Source organism: Rhineura floridana, chromosome 2 (genome assembly GCF_030035675.1).
Source record: "Rhineura floridana isolate rRhiFlo1 chromosome 2, rRhiFlo1.hap2, whole genome shotgun sequence".
NCBI classification, from domain to species: domain Eukaryota; kingdom Metazoa; phylum Chordata; class Lepidosauria; order Squamata; family Rhineuridae; genus Rhineura; species Rhineura floridana.
In genome coordinates this window covers 15,573,486-15,594,337 of record NC_084481.1, presented here as the reverse complement: position 1 = coordinate 15,594,337, position 20,852 = coordinate 15,573,486, and the positions used below count along the sequence as shown (strand labels likewise).

General features: G+C 41.7%; 1 protein-coding gene across 9 annotated transcripts in view; it reads left to right on the top strand.

Moving 5' to 3' along the window:
• The window catches only part of NRP2 (neuropilin 2), a 268,051-nt gene that overhangs the window by 77,596 nt on the left and 169,603 nt on the right, over window positions 1-20,852 (top strand). For all 9 annotated transcript variants that reach the window (XM_061607912.1, XM_061607910.1, XM_061607911.1 and 6 more), the window contains exon 3: window positions 19,142-19,323. In XM_061607912.1, coding sequence (XP_061463896.1) covers window positions 19,142-19,323 — 182 coding nt within the window. The remainder of the gene's footprint in view (window positions 1-19,141; window positions 19,324-20,852) is intronic.

Sequence of the window (20,852 nt, the reverse complement as noted above, 5' to 3'; positions counted from 1 at the left end):
CTCTGTCTGCTGAATCCAGATATTGTTTGCACATCCTGTTTATTCCTCTGGTTGCATGCGTTGGTCTGTTAATAACAGTTGGATCCAGTTTTGAAGCCTTCGATGCCACAGTGTTGTTGGATGAGGCAGAACTGTGTGCGCGTGTTTAGAGAATTCACACCTAGGTTTGGCTCCTAAGATCAGGTAATTTAAGGAAGTTCACAGAAGGAAGAGCTTGTGTCTGGATGGGAAAATGGAAGGAGCACAAAGGCCTCCCATGCCCCATAAAATATGGTGCAGTGCCTGCATAAATCTTTGTACATGTGTTTCACGAGGTGATGTGGAAGAGCAGAACTGGCTGTTATGCCCAATATCCTCAATGCACACTTGCCACACCTACATGAATAAAGACTGTGTCCCAGATTCTTAGTCAAGACAAGTCATATCCTGCAGGCTGAATGAACTGCATGTATTTGCATATATTTACTTAATTCTTCATATTTCATTCCACTATGGGCACAAACCACAAACTGTGAAACCAACAAAATCCCAATTCCTACCACAGGTAGACCTCCCTCTGGTTTCTGAAATCTCAGGAGCCATTGCCTGTGTATTGCCATGAGGGCTAGACATTTATTTGTTTACCAAAGAGCCATGAGTACTAGAAGCTTACTTTTTAGAAGGAAACACATATGTTTCATGATGCTGGCTAATGTGTAAGCCTGTGCTTGCACAGTAAAGAAAGAAAGTGCAGAATACATGTAGCACTCTTAAGAGTGTAGCATATGAAGTTTGGCACTATCACATGTTTTGGTATAGAGGCCCTCATGTCCTTTGACCCAGCTCTGACTGCAGGATTGAGAAGCGCAAACCATTATCAGAAGCTTGCAAGATTAAGGTTTTAACTGGTACCGATCACCTTAATCTTTCTATTTTGTGTTGCTTATCTGACATAGGCTTAGTCTCCTACAATATATGTCAAAGCAAGTCTCTGTTCTATTTTAGTCTCTCTTGCAAACTTCCTGTGTGACCTTGGGCAAAATACTAACCCCCTTTTCTTTTCTCCCTTGACAGGGTTTTGTGAGGATAAACTTGCTCATGTTTGCCAAGGGCTCAGTTAAGACAGCGATGAGTGCCCCAGAAATAAATGCTTGCTGATAAAAGTAATCACAATAAATGGCTGGAAAAGTTTGGATCCAAATTTGTATTGCTTGCTCCCTTCTGTGAGATAAGAAGGCTATATAATTTCTGGAGACAGACTGACTGAAATAATAGGACACATCTTATCTCATTTTCCCTCCTGCAAGTGAGCAGTAAACTATGAAACACTAGAAAAGGCTATATTTCATGGGAAATCGTTGACTCTTCTATACTTTTACCAGAAAAGAAGGATGGAAAGCAGAAAGGAGGATGGTTCAAAAGAGATTTTGGAGAAGCTGATGTAAACAAGAACTAGTTCTCTATATTAGATTTGTTCTGCTTTGAATTCCATTTAATCTTCCTTCCTTTGTTTTACAGCCGTTCCCCCCCCCAAATATAAGGACCAAAGTGAGAATTTGGGGGGAAAGCAGGTACAAAAAGGTTTGATTGTCATCTCATTTTAGTTTAAGCAATGTGAGTTCAGTGTTTTCAGTGTGTCATCCTACTCCCTTGTTAGGTGTTTCATTTTTTTAAAATCAGGATGGCTGGAGGATGAATTTGAATTTTCTGTTCAGCAGTGCTGGCAGCAGGATCACCTCATAGCAGTAGTGGCTGATAAGGCACCACGGGTGGCATGCTTTTGCTGCTCTCCCAGCTTTCAAACATGGCAGGTTGCTTCCGCTGACCAAGAGGAGGAGGGGTGAGGCGCTTGAAGTTGGTGCAGCAGAGCCAATCTGATGCTCCTGCTGCCATGCACTGCCTCAACCTCCCCATGCCTCTCCCTGATCCCCCTCTCAGTCAGTGGCAGTGACCTGCCATGTTCAAAAACCGGGAGAGCCATGGTGCCCTACCCACACCTACCTCACTGGCTGCTACTGCCTCATAGCCTGGGGGACAGCACTCTGGCCTCTCTTTGCCACCAACCATCCACCTTTTGAGAGAGGCAAGAGAAGGATCCACATTATACTATTGTTTGATGCCATCAATAACATCTGGTATTTGAAGTTATTTATTTGTTTGTTTATTAGATTTATATCCCGCCCTTTCTCCCAGTAGGAGCCCAGGTAGTTATCATTGTGCGGGTAATATAATCTGCCCGAAAATATAACTTTATTATTGTGAACCACTTTGAGAACTGTTATGGTTGAAAAGTGGCATACAAGTATGGTAAAATAAATAAAAGGTCCCCAGTTGCTCTTTTTGTTGGTTGACATTTAATTTTACAAGTTGCGAGTTTAGTTCAAGGCAGGTTGCTGTGGCCATGTAAAAGAAGTTTGGTTTCTTTACATGATCTGAGTTACTAAAAGTGTTCTTAGGGTTGTTACTGGAAGTAATTCATTACAAGTACTTGTAATTCATTCCTTTTTTGAGGAACGAGTGGGTAATTCCTTTACATTTTGATTGCAATAGAATTAGGAGTAATTTTATTACTTTAATTTATTATTTATTTAATTTTTTATTACTTTAATTGTAATGTTTCCAGCATTACTTCTGGGCATTACTTGGGGGGGAAGCAGGGGAAGTCTTCTGCTCCTCTGATTTGTGGATGAAAATCATGTGCCGCAAACTGGGCTTCTGTGCAGCGTCGCTCTTCCTTCATGCTCTGTGGGTGGGTAGGAGGCAATGAGGGAAGAGATGAAGAGTGAGATAGGGTGGAGTGGAGAAAACAATTGTTTAAAAAAATGGATGGTGGTGGTGAAGAATGGAGTGGAGGGGAAAAGGAGCCTGAGGGCAAGAACATGGATAAAGGAGAAGGACGAGGCAGCAACAGAATGGAGATAAAGAACTGTGGAGGTGAAAGAGGCCACCATGTGTGTGTGTGAATACTGTGTTTGCACGTGGCACACAAAGTGGCCTCCACCACCCTCACTGGCTACTGTGCTGCATTTGCAATATTTTAACTTTAAGAGAAAGGCAATGGTAAACCACCTCTGAATACTGCTTACTATGAGAACCCTATTCACACAGTCGCTATAAGTCGGAATCGACTTGAAGGCAGTCCATTTTCCATTTCCAACTTTTTTACATCTCAGGGGAAAATGCTTGCTTGGGTGAGCGTCCCTTAGCTGGTGGCAGGGCAGGGTCTGGGAGGTGGTTAAGTTGGAGAGGTTATGCTTGCTGGCTGAGTGGGGGGGTGCACTTGGTTTGACATGCAAAGATCTGAGTAGTGGCCTCTGCCTCCCTCCCCACCTCCCTTACCAGTGGAGAGACCACCATTGCTATCATATGGATAAAAAGAATTATTCTACCTCTGTATGTGTGTGTTTATTTTTAATGTTATTTTAGGCTACTTAGATGTGTAGCAGCCAAGGCCAGCACCATGTAGGCGTTTTTGAAAAAAGTAACTGAAATGTAATTGTAGTGATCACTTTTGAGAAAACGTAAAGTAATCAGTTACTTTCAGAGCAATTGTAATTGTAATGGTAATCAGTACTTTTTGGGCCATGTAATTGTAACGGTAATTTATTACTTTTTAAAAGTAATCTTCCACGCTCTGTCTTGTGTTTGGTTTTAAAGGAAAAGAATCAAGCAAACCCTTTCAGATTGTGGTTGGGGTTCACAAGATTGCTTTTCAGTATAAAGGTTTAAATGGCAACAAACAAAAAACATCCAGCATATTTTAAAGTATTTTTGTGTGGCTACATTTCACATTGTCAGTTGTCCTGAATTAGTAGGAAGCTGAGAATACAGGCCCTGAATATCCAGGGGTTCCTCTCTCAATATTTAACCCACTTCAACTTCTGTTTCCCATTTGGACTATGTGGTGGCCCCATATCAAAGACTGAAGACAACAGTTTAGCTATTGTGTTTGGTTACATAATCTTGCCAATAAACCCTGAATGCGTGGGAAAGATTTCAGTTCATTTGCAAGAGAATAGCATATTTTTATTTTTCTTGGGTGGTGCGCTAGAACCAAGCCATACGACAGAAATGAAGTGACAGGTTTTCTCCTGAGTGCTGTAAACTGGAGCAACAAATAGATGGCTTTGCTTGTTTGTTAGTTTCCTTTATTTTTGCCTGTAATGTTTTCAGGGCTAATGGAGAAAACAGAGGAATGAATTTCTGGGAAATGGATAAGTGTTAGCCACAAGAGACGGAAGAGAAATTAGAAATGGCTTGTTCTGAATAATAACAAAACAGAATATCAGAATTATTTATCTTAAGAGAATATCTATTTAATAAAATGTGATATGGAAATACTTTCCTAGTTAAAAGCATTTCTCACATTAGACCCTCTTTTGCAAAAGCCCACTACGATGTATGTGCATGGGAGAAATTGCAGCTTCCCTCATTATGTGACCGTCTCTCCAACACACCTCAAAGGAAAAGTAGTTGATAAAGGCAGTCTTGTAAATAAACCTATAAAAATTACTAGCCTGCAATCTTTTTCTTACCAGCTTGCATTTCAATGATGGCCACGAAAAAGGAGAAGGCTACTTCTTTGCAGCCAGCAGGGAAACACAGGCTTGATAGCCTTTTATCAGGCTGGTAAAAAACATGGCATTCTACCATGGAGAAGGAGAGACAGAGCAATCCAGCCCTCATCCACCAGCCTGCTGCTGTTCCTAGATGGAAGCAAAGTGGCCTAACAAATGAGGGGTGGAGCAATGTGGCCCTCTTTCAGTAGCCCCCTGACTCACCTGCATGGAATCCTGGTTGCTTTCAGCTGCCAGCTTAAATACAAGGTTGAATAAGGGCAACATGTATCCTAAGATCCCTTCCGCTTCTGGTAGATTTCATCCTGTATTCCCTGTTGACAATATTAGGCCAATTACACTTTTAAAAAAATCAATGAAGAATTGGCAGTCTTAATTGATTCCAATCTTAATAGTTGGCTACATAATTTGACTATCCATGAAATTCAACAGTTCTTGTAAGCAGTTTTTGTAATACATTGATTATGAGAGCATAAGAAGAGCCCTGCTGGATCAGATCAGAGTTCGATCTAGTCTAGAATCTATGTCCAACAATAATCAGTCAACCTACATCCCCCCACCCTCTAAATTTCTCCAATCCTTTGAAAAGACAAGTAGGCTATTGACAATCACAACATCTTGTGCAAATGAATTCCATAAGTTAATTGTGTGTCATGTGAGTAAGCATTTTTCTCCCCCCATCCCAAACCTACTGTCAGTCAATTTCATTGAGTGACCTTAAGTTCTAGGGTTCTGGAAGAGGGTAAAAAGTGTCTCTGTTCACTTTCACAACACCAAGTAATCTGAAATTAGTGCCATATAGCTTGTTCCTAGAAGCCCCAAAGTGGAACATGTTCCAGAAGTTGGTGTCTAGCCCAAGTCTTTCCTGCTGTATATTAGCTGTAATTGTTACTTTGTTTTTTGTTAAGCATTTAGAACAGTTCCTTTTCATTACTAAGAAATGTAGTGCTTTTGTTTTCCTCCCTGGGCTCCTACTGGGAGGAAGTGTGAGATTTAAATCTAATAAATAAATAAATAAATAAAGTACAGCTACTCTCCATGTGGCTGGAAGAGGAGTACTGAATAGAGATGAATGGCTTCCAGGCAAGCTCAAGTTACTTGCACTTTTTACTTTGAAAAGTAAGCATTAGTTTTAACTTTTAACCAGTGGCATCACAGTCTGTATTTGAATGAAAAAACATGATTGGCTGAGGTAGCTTTGGGTGCCATAATAGAACAAAATAATCCCACCCAACAACAGATGAACTGAATCATAGTTTTCTGAAAATGGTAATAGTCCAAAGTAGTCCCCCCCTTTTGCAAACTGAGAAACAAAACCAAAACCATCTGAGCAGTAGAAAAATCCTATTTTGATGTGGTTTGAGAAGCAACACCAGTGAGTGAGTGAGTGAGTGAGTGAGTGAGTGAGTGAGTGAGTGTGTGTGTGTGTGTGTAAAGTTGAAACATGAAGCAGCAATCATTGCACGTTTATAACAAACTGGGTTATGTGTTTGAATGCCCAGGCTTTGGGAATGAAACAGTTCTCTTTTCCTTCCCCCTTTTTTTCTCCTGACGGGAAAGCTCATAATCTCCACCAGAGTGCCAGACAGTCTACTCTGGCAGCAGTAATTTCATGATATGGGCTGTCTCTCACTATGCAGATCTCTTTAGGGGTGTGTTAAAAATATATCTTGAAGAATTTTGAGTGAATGAAGGCTGCAGGAGCTGGATCAAAAACAAGGGAGAGAAAATGGCCCTGCGTGTACCTTAATGTTATGTTTGGCATGTATTGGGCTGTTATTTTTTAATTATTGTTTTACACATGCCCCTCTCCCCCCTTTTTATATGGATTACTTTGTAAAAAGGGGGGGTAGTGGGAGTCATGCTTATCTGGACAATCTGCCCATGTAATGAAACTTAGCCATACTTCGATTCCATTCTAAAAATTGAACGTACCAGCTCATTGTGATTCATTTAAGGCCCATTGAAAAATGCATAAGATGCATCCAGACTCAGAGGAAGGCAATGGTAACCCCCCTCTGAAAACCACTTACCATGAAAACCCTATTCATAGGGTCACCATAAGTCGGAATCGACTTGAAGGCAGTCCATTTCCATTTTAACTTTAGTTGGCCTGGTGAGAGGGATAGCCTTCTTGTCAAAAAATCTCCCCCATCATTATTATATACTTCCTGTGTTACTGGGCTGAGCTGTGAAATTAATGCTAGGCTTGGGGACCCTGCCTCATATTAATCTCTGTCTGTCCGTGCAACATTTGTTGTTGAGAATAGGCTGTTGTAGGAGAAAATGTTTTGAAATTTGTAGATGGAGCCAATGTGTCATCTAGCTGTGTTACAAATCAATTCTAAAATTTGGCTTTTCTTCTGCATGTAAATTGTCCATCGGCAGATTGTTAAAATCGTAATGTTTCAATTGATTTGCTGGTTTGGGGGTTTGTTGACAAATGGTGTGATTTTCATGTCTCTAGAAAACACATACAAATAACCAAATAAGTCAGAAGATCAAGCAGATGGTTTGTCTTATTAGCGCTAATAACACCCCGCCACCAGTAACAATGACTTTAGATTTTCAAAATATACCCAGTGTCTGAAGGCCAATTTTTTACATAGCTAATTAAAACAAAAGAACATAAGAAGAGCCTACTGAATCGGCCATTGGCCCATCTAGGCCAGCATCCTGTTCTCACAGTGGCCAAACAGATGCCTCTGGGAAACCCACTAGCGGGACCTGAGCGCAACAGCCTTCTACCCACTTACAATTCCCAGCAACTGGTATTCAGAAGCATACTTCCTCCGACTGTGGAGGGTAGAGCATAGCCTTGAATTTGTCTAAAGCCATCCAGGTTGGTGGCCATCTCGGCCTCTTGTGGGAGTGAATTTCATGGTTTAGTTATGTGCTGAGTAACAAGATAAAAGAGTGTTAGTTATGTGCTGCCTGAAGTACTTTCTTTTGTCTGTCCTGAATCCTCCAATATTCAGCTTCTTTGGATGTCCATGAGTTCTAGTGTTATGAGAAAGGAAGAAAAATGCACAATGAATGACTAACAGTGTACCTACCACTGAGTTCAATAGGGTTTACTCCAGGTAAGTGGGCATAGGGTTTCAGGCCTATAGCCCTATTGTTGCACCGATACAGAAGTTGTGAGGATTGGTCTGAGATTCCTCGTGCTGATGTGAGGGCACATGTGTCATCACTACATGTCAGCATGGGGACCCCCACCCCAGTGCTTGCACAGCAGCAGCTGTCATGATTGCAATGCTGCCTGTCCATACCATACCATAGGGAGGCCAGATAAGGGATGGCTCTGCCACTCGTTTTGGAGTAGATTCTTGCACAGTGGATTTGATTCTAGATTGGCAGCAGTGTCGAGTCTGCATCAGCTGTTTTTGCACATGCCGTACTTTAGAACTAATGGTAAGTAGCTAGTGTATTTTGTACTTTATCTGAGACCTGTGTGTCTGATTGTCCCTAATGAGCACTTTGTATTGCAGGAAATTTAGTACTTCCTTAAAGAGGTGCTACATTTTCCACACTCTCTGATATTTCTGGACGACCAATGCAATACATTGTTTTACTTCTCATAAGCACCACCACATTATACCTATTTGTGAAATGAATTTACTCATTTACAGCTACTACTCACTTATTTTCAAGAAGTGACTTACCACACCTACTTACCAGTGAATTTACTTACTAGCAAATGACCTGCTACATGGTACATAATACCAGGTATACCCCAAAACAGAATAAAGAAGAATATGTAACAACAGCTACATATGGTACAGAAATTATAGAAGTGGCAACAAGCATTGCAAACAAGTGCCACACCAGTTTATGCTTCAATGAGTGATTCAGCACTTGCAGGTGTGTCACAGGTGATCACATTGTGCTTGTTTGGGAGTATTGCTGTTTTGAAATGGTGGTTCTTGACTGTAAGACAGCTCTTTCTGTCTCCCCATGTTGTGTGAAAAACAGAATGACCCAGTCAAAAGTAATGAGTGCAATTCTATACAAATCTACTATGAAGTGAGTCCCATATAGCTTACTCCCAGGTACGTAGATATACGATTGCATCCTTAATTGCTTTTAAGCAGAGCTTGGAAGATTACTTTCAAAAAGTAATAAATTACAGTTACAGTTACATGGCCCAAAAAAGTAATAATTACTGTTACAATTACAATTGCTCTGAAAGTAACTGATTACTTTTTCTCAAAAGTAATCACTACAGTTGCATTTCAGTTACTTTTTTAAAAAACCGCCTACAAGGTGCTGACCTTGGCTGCTGCACATCTAAGTAGCCTAAAACAACATTAAAAATAAGCACACACAAACACAGAGGTAGTAGAATAATTCTTCTTATCCATAAGATAGCAATGGTGGTCTCCCTGCTGGTAAGGGAGGTGGGAAGAGGCGGGAAGGGAGGCAGAGGCTACTACTCAGATCTTTGCACGTCAAACCAAGCGCAACCCCCCCCCAGTCAGCCAGCAAACATAATTATTTCTCCCACTTAACCATCTCCCAGACCCTGCCCTGCTACCAACTAAGGGACACTCATCCAAGCAAACATTTTCCCCTGAGATGCAAAAAAGTTAAAATACGCAAATGCAGCACATTAGCCAGAGAGGGTGATGGAGGCCACTTTGTGTGCCAAGTGCAAACACACACACACACACACACTCATCATCATCATCATCATCTTTCACCTCCACAGTTCTTTATCTCCATTCTGCTGCTGCCTCCCTCTCCTTTATCCATGTTCTTGCCCTGTGGCTCCTTTTCCCCTCCACTCCATTTTTTTAAACAGTTGTTTTCTCCACTCCACCCCATCTCACTCTCCACCTCCCTTGTCGCCTCCTACCCACCCACAGACCGTGGTGATGATGAAAGTTAACGAGGGAAGCACAAAAGCAGAACTACGGCTGAATGTCAAGAAGACTAAAATAATGACAACAAAAGATTTATGTAACTTTAAAGTTGACAATGAGGACGTTTAACTTGTCAAGGATTATCGGTACCTCGGCACAGTCATTAACCAAAATGGAGACAATAGTCAAGAAATTAGAAGAAGGCTAGGACTGGGGAGGGCAGCTATGAGAGAACTAGAAAAGGTCCTCAAATGCAAAGATGTATCACTGAACACTAAAGCAGCTGTGAAAAAGGCAAATTCCATGCTAGCGATAATTAGGAAAGGTATTGAAAATAAAACAGCCGATATCATAATGCTGTTGTATAAATCTATGGTGCGGCCACATTTGGAATACTGTGTACAGTTCTGGTCGCCTCATCTCAAAAAGGATATTATAGAGTTGGAAAAGGTTCAGAAGAGGGCAACCAGAATGATCAAGGGGATGGAGCGACTCCCTTACGAGGAAAGGTTGCAGCATTTGGGGCTTTTTAGTTTAGAGAAAAGGCGGGTCAGAGGAGACATGATAGAAGTGTATAGAAGTGGCATTGAGAAAGTGGATAGAGAAAAGTTCTTCTCCCTCTCTCATAATACTAGAACTCGTGGACATTCAAAGAAGCTGAATGTTGGAAGATTCAGGACAGACAAAAGGAAGTACTTCTTTACTCAGCGCATAGTTAAACTATGGAATTTGCTCCCACAAGATGCAGTAATGGCCACCAGCTTGGATGGCTTTAAAAGAAGATTAGACAAATTCATGGAGGACAGGGCTATCAATGGCTACTAGCCATGATGGCTGTGCTCTGCCACCCTAGTCAGAGGCAGCATGCTTCTGAAAACCAGTTGCCAGAAGCCTCAGGAGGGGAGAGTGTTCTTGCACTCGGGTCCTACTTGCGGGCTTCCCCCAGGCACCTGGTTGGCCACTGTGAGAACAGGAGGCTAGACTAGATGGGCCACTGGCCTGATCCAGCAGGCTCTTCTTATGTTCTTATGTTCTTAAAGTCAGGATCATTCAGACCATGGTATTCCCAATCTCTATGTATGTATGTGAAAGTTGGACAGTGAGAAAAGCGGATAAAAGAAAAATAAACTCATTTGTAATGTGGTGTTGGAGAAGAGTTTTGCAGATACCATAGACTGAGAAAAAGACAAATAATTGGGTGTTAGAACAGATTAAACCAGAACTATCTTTAGAAGGTAAAATGATGAAACTGAAGTTATCATACTTTGAACACATAATGAGAAGACATGATTGACTAGAAAAACAATAATGCTGGGAAAAACAGAAGGAAGTAGAAAAAGAGGAAGACAAAACAAGAGATGGATTGAGTCCATAAAGGAAGCCACAGACCTGAACAGGGTGGTTCACGACAAATGCTATTGGAGGTCACTGATTCATAGGGTCACCATAAGTCGTAATCAACTTGAAGGCACATAACAACAAGAACATATGTGCTGTCGTTCATGCATAGGCATTCCTTCCTATCCTAGTCCATTCCATTCTGTCTCATAGTTTGAGAGCTTTCAAAAGCAAAAAGCTACATTAAAATTCAAAAATAAAAACTATCAAATACAGATTTTAAATAGGGATGGGAGATAAATTTGTTCAGTTTGCATTTTAAAGCAAACCTACCTAATCTGCATTTCTTGAATCAATAAGCAAACAGAAACACAACTGTTCTTCAAAAATTAGCATTTCTCTAAATTTTGTGATGCGGTTCTCCAACCAAAAAGTGTGCACAACAATGCATAGATTAGCAAAGATAATGAGCAAAACTACATTATATTAAAGGAAAATGATTGTAAAAAGGTGTATATTAGGAGAAAGCTGCACAAAAATGTATATGAATTCACAAATTAATGTGGAAATGGAGTGGACTGAAGGTTGGAAAATGAGAAACCGAGAGAAGCTAAAACAGATTCATTCTTCCCTAGAACCAAGCGCTGCCTTTCTATTTCAAAAGCGCACGCGCGCGCATACACACACACACACACACACAGAGGTAACAGCTACTCCAAGTGGCTAAAAGCCTAGTGGCTGTTTGGGCATTCCAAATGTGGCCACAAGTGCCCCTGACAGTGCTGATATGCCATCCTCCCAGGAACTGATACAACATCTTTTTGAGTGACTCAGCCCCTCTTTTCTCTAGAAATAAAGCCTTGCTTAAATGATCATCATTTTTTAAGGAGTAAACATTATTGTATTCAACGCTGGAAAAAGCGTCCTTATAAGCATGGCACAGTTTTTTTTAAAAAAAAGTTAAAATCTGATAGAAAAAGTAAATACCATTCTGCCCGACATTGAGGGTACAGTCTTAAATATCGGAGACGGCTTGAGTGCAGATGGAGACGAACTCCTAGTGGATGCAATTATACACTGGTAAGTGCCTATGGTAAGCTGTATTTAGGGGCAGTAAGGGCAGCAAACAAACAATATTTTGCTGCCACTATCAAATCATCAATCTGCCGCCCAGCGGAGCTCTTCAGAATTGTCCGGGGGCTATTACACTCTGGCCCCAGGGACATGGTAGAACCATCTGAGGCCCGCTGTAATGAATTTGCTAGGCACTTCCAGGATAAAATCTTTAGCATCCGCCAGAACTTGGACTCCAGTGTTATAGCAGGTGAATCAAGCGAAGTATCCAGAGCGCAGCCTTGTCCCGATTTCTTGGATGAGTTTCAGTTGGTGCAGCTTCAGGACGTTGACAAGGTGCTTGGACAGGTTCGTGCAACCACTTCTGTGCTGGATCCTTGCCCTTCTTGGCTAATAAAAGCTAGCAGGGATGGAAAAGCTGGCTGGGCCAGGGAGGTGATTAATGCCTCTCTGCGAGAGGGAGTGGTCCCTGGCTGCCTGAAAGAGGCGGTAGTGAGACCACTCCTGAAGAGACCCTCCCTGGACCCAGAAAATCTTAATTACTATAGGCTGGTAGGAAATGTTCCATTCCTGGGCAAGGTCCTTGAACGAGTGGTTGCGGGCCAGCTCCAGACACTCTTGGATGAGACTGATTATCTGGATGCATTTCAGTCGGGTTTCAGGCCTGGATTTGGCACAGAAACAGCCTTGGTCGCCCTGTATGATGACCTTTGTCGGGAGAGAGACAGGGGGAGTGTGACTCTGTTGATTCTCCTTGATCTCTTAGCGGCTTTCGATACCATCGACCATGGTATCCTTCTGGGGAGACTGGCTGAGTTGGGAGTGGGAGGTACTGCATTGTAGTGGTTCTGCTCCTACTTGGCAGGTCGCCTCCAGAAGGTGGTGCTTGGGGAACATTGCTCGGCACCCTGGACTCTCCAGTATGGGGTTCCGCAGGGGTCAGTTCTGTCCCCCATGCTGTTCAACATCTACATGAAACCGTTGGGTGCAGTCATCCAGAGCTTTGGAGTGCGTTGCCATCAGTATGCTGATGACATGCAGCTCTATTTCTCCTTTTCATCTTCTTCAGGTGAGACTGTCAATGTGCTGAACCGGTGGCTGGCTGTGACAATGGACTGGATGAGGTCTAATAAACTGAGGCTCAATCCAGACAAGACTGAGATGCTGCTAGTGGGTGGTTCTTCTGACCGGATGGTGGATGTCCAACCTGTCCTGGATGGGGTTGCACTCCCCTTGAAGGAGCAGGTTCATAGCTTGGGGGTTCTCCTAGAATCATCTGTGTCACTTGAGGCTCAGGTAGCCTCAGTGGCACGGAGTGCCTTCTACCAACTTTGGTTGGTGGCCCAACTACGTCCCTATCTAGACAGGGATAACCTGGCTTCAGTTGTCCATGTTCTGGTAACCTCTAAATTAGATTACTGCAATGCACTCTACGTGGGGCTGCCTTTGAAGACGGTTCGGAAACTGCAGCTTGTGCAAAATGCAGCAGCCAGATTGGTAACAGAGACCAGACGGTCCGAACGTATAAAACCGATTCTGGCCCGCTTGCACTGACTGCCTGTATGTTTCCAAGCTCGATTCAAGGTGCTGGTTTTGACCTATAAAGCCTTACACGGCTTGGGACTACAATACCTGATGGAACGTCTCTCCCGATATGAACCCACCCGTACACTACGTTCAAGATCAAAGGCCCTCCTCCAAGTGCCTACTCTGAGGGAAGCTCGGATAATGGCAACAAGGGAGAGGGCCTTCTCAGTGGTGGCCCCCAAATTATGGAATGATCTACCTGACAAGGTGTGCCTGGCGCCAACACTGTTATCTTTTCGGCGCCAGGTCAAGACTTTCCTCTTCTCCCAGGCATTTTAGCATGTGTTTTATATTGTTTTAAATTTTTAAATTGTGTTTTAAATTGTTTTTTAAAAGATGTATTTTAAATTGTATTTGTTTTTAGTTACTGTAAACTGCCCAGAGAGCTTTGGCTATGGGGCGGTATACAAGTAGAATGAATGAATAAATAAATAAATAAATAAATAAATAAATAAATGCTTATATTTTCAAAGGCTGGCAAACATCTACAGTGAAGTTATGAACCTATGTTATGTTATGAAATTATGTTACTTCTTGAGGGGGTGATAGCTGGTATTGTACTCGGGTTCTTAAAAAGAACTCATAAGACTCAAGTACATTAGAAGTGTAACATAAACACAAATGTAGTTGTGCTGATTGGTCCATAAGAAAGAAATGGCAAAATCCACAGTTGGCCAATACCTTCATTAGAAATATTAATGGCTATTGGCAAAAAATGCACCATAATTAGCCAAATATGATTAAAATATGTTGGCTGAACCATGCCCTACGGATGAATTTCAAAGGTCATTAAAAGTCCTTCTTCAGAGCATTGTAATTTATTAACTTACTTTAATATGAGGTGGAGGTGGCGGCGGCAGGTGCGAGGCGACAGGTGCAGAGGGAGGTGACAGACACGAGGGGGAAGGTGGAAGCAGGTATGAGGGGGGGAGGTGGCAGGCAGGAGGGGGGAGGCGGGACAGGTGCGAGGGGGAGGTGGCGGCAGGCACAAGGGGAGGAGGCGGAGACAGGCGCAAGGGGGGAGGTGACAGGTACAAGGCGGCGGCAGGATGAGCAGGGGGCATGCACATGCACATGCACACCCCACACCCCCACACCCCATACACTATCATCACTCACCTCCATTCTGCTTCTGCCTTCTCCTCCTTCATCCTTGCCCTCTGGAGCAGTCTGGCTCTCCACTTCCTCCCTCATGCCTCCTAACACAGAGCACGAGGGAAGAGCAATGCTGCACAGAAGCCCAGTGTGAGGCACATGTCTTTTGTCCACCAATCACAGGAACAGAAGATTTCCCCTGCTCCCCCCCAAGTAACGCCCTAAAGTAACGCCATAAATGTTACCGTTGCTGCTAACAAGGGAAATTTCTAGTCATTCTATTACTAGCAAAATGTAATGAAGTTACCCACTCGTTACTTAAAAAAGTAATGAATTACAAGTAACTCGTTATTTGTAACTAGTCACTTCCAAGCTCTGCTTTTAAGGTCTACTGAAATCAGTAAGACAAGTTAGTTACAACCAATTTTCACTGACTTTGAAGGAATTGACTATATTTCTCTGGACTGGAGTCACTGAATTTGAGTTCAATCGTACTTGCTTCCTTATTTTTTTAAGTAGATTTTCAAGCCTGTCTTTCCCAGCATTGCTTTTTCCAAAGAAATGAAATATGAGATTCTCGGGGTTGTAGAGAGTGCCCTCGGGCCATAAGGTGCCCAGCCCCAACACTAAAGCAAGGATGTTCTGACTGAGTGGCAGTTATGATTTAACAATGGGGCATTCTTCTCACTGTAGAAGTAGGGAGACTGTTCAGGGGTAGCTCCGTGTTTCAGGTTGACTTCCTAGCAAATGATAATAGTTAGATTTTTCCTGAACTTGCCAACCCTGTGTTTTTAGTCTGGCAGCATTGGTGCAGTTTGGTGATTTTAAGATTCAGGACTTAATTATCTTACCAGGATGGAGCTTTTTTATATGGTAATGTGCATTACTTCACTTCCTTCCTGTGATAAGCCAGTCCTCCAGCACTTGGGGACACTCCTGCTTATTCCATTGAGTGGAGCCCTGGACATCTGCCCCAAAGTTTTGCCCTGATGGCAGTGCTGTCTCGCTTCCTGCTTTGAACATGGACTTCAGAGGACTGGACTGCAGCAAGCCTCTTAGCAGAGTGTATAGATTTAACCTATAGAGGGTATCTTTGCCTCAGGCATTTGTTTCTGGAAAGAAGCCTGATTCACTCCCAGAAAGGACTGAAATGCGGACTACTCAGTTGGACTGCCGTCCGGGTAGCACACTGAGTCCCTGTGAGTTTGTTTAGAGTGGTTGTTTGACGATGTGTGTCTTGCAGGAAAGGAATGATTCACATGAGAGTTGTTTCGTGTCCAACAAGCTATTTTTCCTTTCAACTCTTGATTTGCAAATAGAGGATCTTGTGACAAAGCCAGAAGCCTGGCAGTGTATCACTTTTCTTTCCTCCTTTCCCCCTTTGCGGAGGAGAGTGGTAACATGCTGTTTTAATAGGTCGACACAATGCAAATAAATAGAGGAAGGGAGAATGGCAGTCTCCTGCAAATGATGTTATTGTGAGTGCAAAAAGGCTCACAATACATATTATGTTTTAGTACATATTATGTTTAGTATGTGAAAAAAGTTCACATCAGAGAGACCGGTAGACTGCATAATATTCAAATGAAACAGATGAACTATAAAATATACCACTAAACTTGCCTTGCCTTGCCTTCTCACATGAAAAGCCATAGTCCAATCTTTTATTCTGGGAGCAGGTAAATGAGTCCAGAGTTTTGTAGCAGACTCCTCTTATCATAGATAGTAGAAGAAAATAGATTAATTGTGATTCCCAGAAGCCTCTTCACTAGTGTTTATTACATAATTTTACTTAGTTTAAAATGAACTTTGTAAATTATTGTTGCCTACAGAGCTTGCCTAGAAACCTTTGCTTCATGACTGAATTATTGCCTATGATCGTGTAGAAATATTAAGAGAAAGTATGAATTATATTCACTCTCATATTAAGCTTGATATTGCTATCCTGTCTTCTTTGCCTTTTTTACCCTGTGATCTTCAGCTAGTAGTTTCCCCTTTTCTCAGTGTTTTCTAATCAGTATCTGCCAATATGGTTAGATACTTGTGTGTCTGCCTTTCACCCGTTGCATTCCAATCTTTGGAAGAGAAGAAGGAACTTGGTTACGCTAGTACTGTATTATTAATATTGCTTGCTAACGCTGCTCTGTCACTCCTTGCCAGGGTTTGGATTGCCCTGTAAGTTTTTACATAAACCTTTCTCTCAAGTAATTTGATTAATATTTTAGTGTCTGTGCAATATCCATCAGGTCCCACACAAAATGTAGGTGTAAAGGAGTAATCTCACACATTCTGATTAACACAAGCAGCTCAGGGTTTGCTTAGCTACTGGGATGTGAGACCTTCTCTATAAGAAGCATACCGCGACACTCTTCAAATCCAGAACCCCATCATGGGTTTTTCTGAGAAATTTGTGAGAGGCCATTGTGAATGGAAATATGATGAGCATTTGGACGTGGCCTAAGAAAGATCAGGCAGTTGCTGGGCATGATGTGCTTGGAAGCAGAGGACAAAGGCAAGGCAAGGCAAGCACTATGAGTGAGGTCTTCAGGAAGAGGAAGGAAATGAAGGAAGAGTTAGTGTAATGAGTAAGTCTACAATCATAACCCTTGGCTAGTAGTGACGAGACTTGATGGAGCAGCACAGCCAACACAACATCCACATTCCCATTGCTTCCACCAGCCAGGGTAGAAGGTAGGCAGGACAAAAATGTTCCTTCTTTGTGCCAGTTCCCAGGCTAGCGCATTGAGTAGGCCCATTATAGGCTTGTTGCTAACACATGATGGCAGTAAGTCTAGGACAGCCTTTCCCAACTAGTGGGCCACCAGGTGTTGTTGGACCACAACTCCCATCAGCCTCAGCCAGCATTGCCAATGGTCAGGAAAGATGGGAATTGTGGTCCAACAACATCTGGTGGCCCACTAGTTGGGAAACGCTGGTCTAGGACTAGGGATGGGTGAGAATTTTGATTCAGTTCACATTTCAAGCAGAATTTATCAAATTCGCAATTTCCAAAACAATATGAGAACTGAAATACAGCCATCCTTTGAAATTCACATTTCTTAGAATTTTGGGATGCAGTTTGCCAACTAAACAACATTTACAAAAATGCATATATTAGGAGAAAGTGTGCATAAAAATGAACATATGAGTGAAAATAGCGTGCAAAAAGGCATAAAATGATGAGAAATGGCTTGCAAAAATGTGTACCTTTGTCAAAACCGCCTACAAAAATGTGTTTATTTGGAGAAATTCACACTAAACTGGTGGAGAATTTTCATGAGGATTAAAAAATAATAATCCACAGATCGTTGTAGAAATGTAGAGAACTGAATTTAACATTGGAAAAATGAGAAACTTAGAGAACCGAAAAAGACAGATCTTTCCATCCCTACTCAGGACCCAGTGGATCCTGTGCTGCCCCCCTTTCTGTTTGGGGGTTTTTCACTGGCTACTGTCAGCAGGGATGTTGCCAGTGGTGTCTCAGCGCTAGTTGTTGGGGCTTGCCTGCTGATGCTGGAGCTCTTCTGTTGGTGGAGGCTGGTGGAGCCAGGCATGGCTAGGATGAGGGACACCTCCACTCCCTCCAAACCCCCTCCAGCATGGCAGATCAGGATTTTAGATTACTCTTATTAGCTGTAAACTGCTCTGTTTAAATCTAGCTTCAGCAATGAACTTCTTGGTTTCCTAAAGCAAGTTTCAAACATTCTAACCACAATGCTTGAAAATGTGATGTTTTAGGAACAACAAACCTCTGCCCCAGATTATGGATGCTGTGCACAAAGAATCAGCAAAGACAAGCAGATGGGATTATAAGGAAGAAAACAGCATTTTTATAGATAAGTACATGGAAAGGTCAAAGATTTATAGACTACAGGAATAGCAGCGGATCTCTTTGGCTCTATGTGTTTTACAGATTGTGATTGCTATAAAATTATTTATCACAATAGCTCATAGGGCAACTAAATGTTCAGATAATGAAATGTTTTGAATAAATGAGCAGAAGTGCAAATTTAAGAAAGTGTTGTTGCTGTCAAGCTATTTGGAGGACATGAAGTGAATTCTGATCAGCATACTTGGATAGCAGGAGGTTAGATAATGAAATACTGCAAGGACTTATTAATGAAAATTTAATGCTTTTTGCTTTATGTGTATAGACTGAAGCCTAAAGAAAGGATTTGTAGAGATGTGACTGACATCAATGTATCCCTACAGATTATCTTGGTTGTTAAGATTGGCAGAGGAGACCCTGTTGGTAGTCCTGCTGCCCTCAGAAGTTTGGGATGGTGAGACCTAGGATAGAGCTTTCTCTGTGGCAGCCTCTAAGATGTGGCATTCCTTCCTCACAGAGGGGCATCTGGCATCTTCTTTATATAGTTTCCATACCTCTTTACCCTGGTCCACCCCATTCTTGTCTCTGTAATTTGCTTTAAACTGATCTTAATATTGTATTTTTAAATTGCTGTAACTTGCCCTGGGACTTTATGGATAAAGGTAGGTAAGAAATCAAAATAATACTAATAATAATGGTTTAAGGTGTCTGTAAAATATAGATACATTTTCATGTTGGGTTTTCTCTATATTTTTCTCTAAATTGTGTCTTGTTTTATTTTCCACCTCCATTGACAGATATGATTTTATTGAGATAAGGGATGGAGACAGTGAATCAGCCGACCTTCTAGGCAAGCACTGTGGAAACATTGCTCCTCCTACCATCACCTCATCAGGCCCTTCTCTCTATATAAAATTCACCTCTGACTATGCACGTCAAGGTGCCGGCTTCTCCCTGCGCTATGAGATCTACAAGACAGGTCAGTGTGTAACTGCTCAGGAAGACATCGGTCTTTTTTTGACTCCCCTCAACTAAGTTTTTATGTATACCTTGGTTGGGCCAGATTGCCTCCTCCCCAGTGTAGAATAATGGAACAATGGTCTGAGGGCATGTGATAAAGCAGCCTCGCTGAAGCTAAGCAGATCTAGCTCTGGTCTGCACATGGATGGGTGGCGGCAGTGGAACCCTATCTATATCACCTTGAATTTCCTGATGGAAGAATGTGGGTTTTTAATGTAAAAAAATATAAATATCTCTATGTATTTTGCCCAGAGCGTTTTGCTTCCCTGAAAATGCCCTAAAACATGTCTCAGACTAAGAGACTTGTTTGCTTTAAAAATATAAACTACTTTCTTGTGTCCTGGAAAGTATGAGTATTATTCGCTGAGCCATTCTTTGTGGCTTACTTAATCAGTGGGCTGCTAATGTAAATACAGATAGGGAATTTGATTTTTTAAAATTGTGTTATTTATTTGAAAATTTATAAACCCCTTGGTCATAAAATATCTAAGTTGTGAATAAAAATATAGAGAAACACATAACAATGAAAAACCATAACTGAAACAGTTTGAGGACAGCATGTAAATGTTCCTTCATTATGTACAGTGTCAGCTGCTGACAAAACTAATAGCCATTCACTTTTCCAAAACCTCTTCAAAAAATGTCTGCAACAAAATAGAAAATGCCTGGCTAATCATCCACAGAGCAGAGTTTCACAATGCCTATGCAACCACACTAAAGGCCGTGTCTCTGGTAGCCAGGGATGCAGTTTGTGCTTTGGATCCTCCCTTCAAGATGGGCAGTGAGCTCATCCTCACCTAATTTTCTTTTCTTTTACCAATTCCAATCCCCTTTTTAAAAAATCATTTAAAAGAATTTCATAATTGTCTCTGTTATTCCTGCTGCTGTTGTCATTCTTTGTATGAATTGTCTGTCTGTTTTTCTGTTTAAATGCAAGTAAGGGCCATAATCGCCCATCAGGTATGTCTCTTGCAAACAACCAAGACAAGGAAGACTGTCAACATCCTCTTCAAATTAACTATTCTTGTTCTTTAGAATTCATTTTCATTTCTTCTGATTTGACAGTTGTAAATCAACTGTTATATTGATTTTATTTATATATGTGCTGCCCTTTTTTAAAATGAAAGTTCTTACTTAACTTTTTATTTAATATATTTTCAACCTCAACATGCTTCTGTGTAGGATGCTGAAATTGGTTACTAGTTTCCAGTTCCTTCTTTGCTTGAAGGAAAGTTCATAGCTCCAGGAAATCCAAAGTAAAGTTTACATGTCCCTAAACCACATCATATATATCTCCATGATTGGGGACCTCTCGCTCTCAAGCACACCAGTAAAATTATTGAATCAAAATTATCAGGCTTCTGAAATGCTCATAAATGCATGATGATGTAATAAAATCATAAAAATAAGTTACTGGGGATGCACACCCCAAAATCTGCTCTGCACCAGGCCAAATCTTATACCTGGACAAAAGGAAGAGTGTCCTCT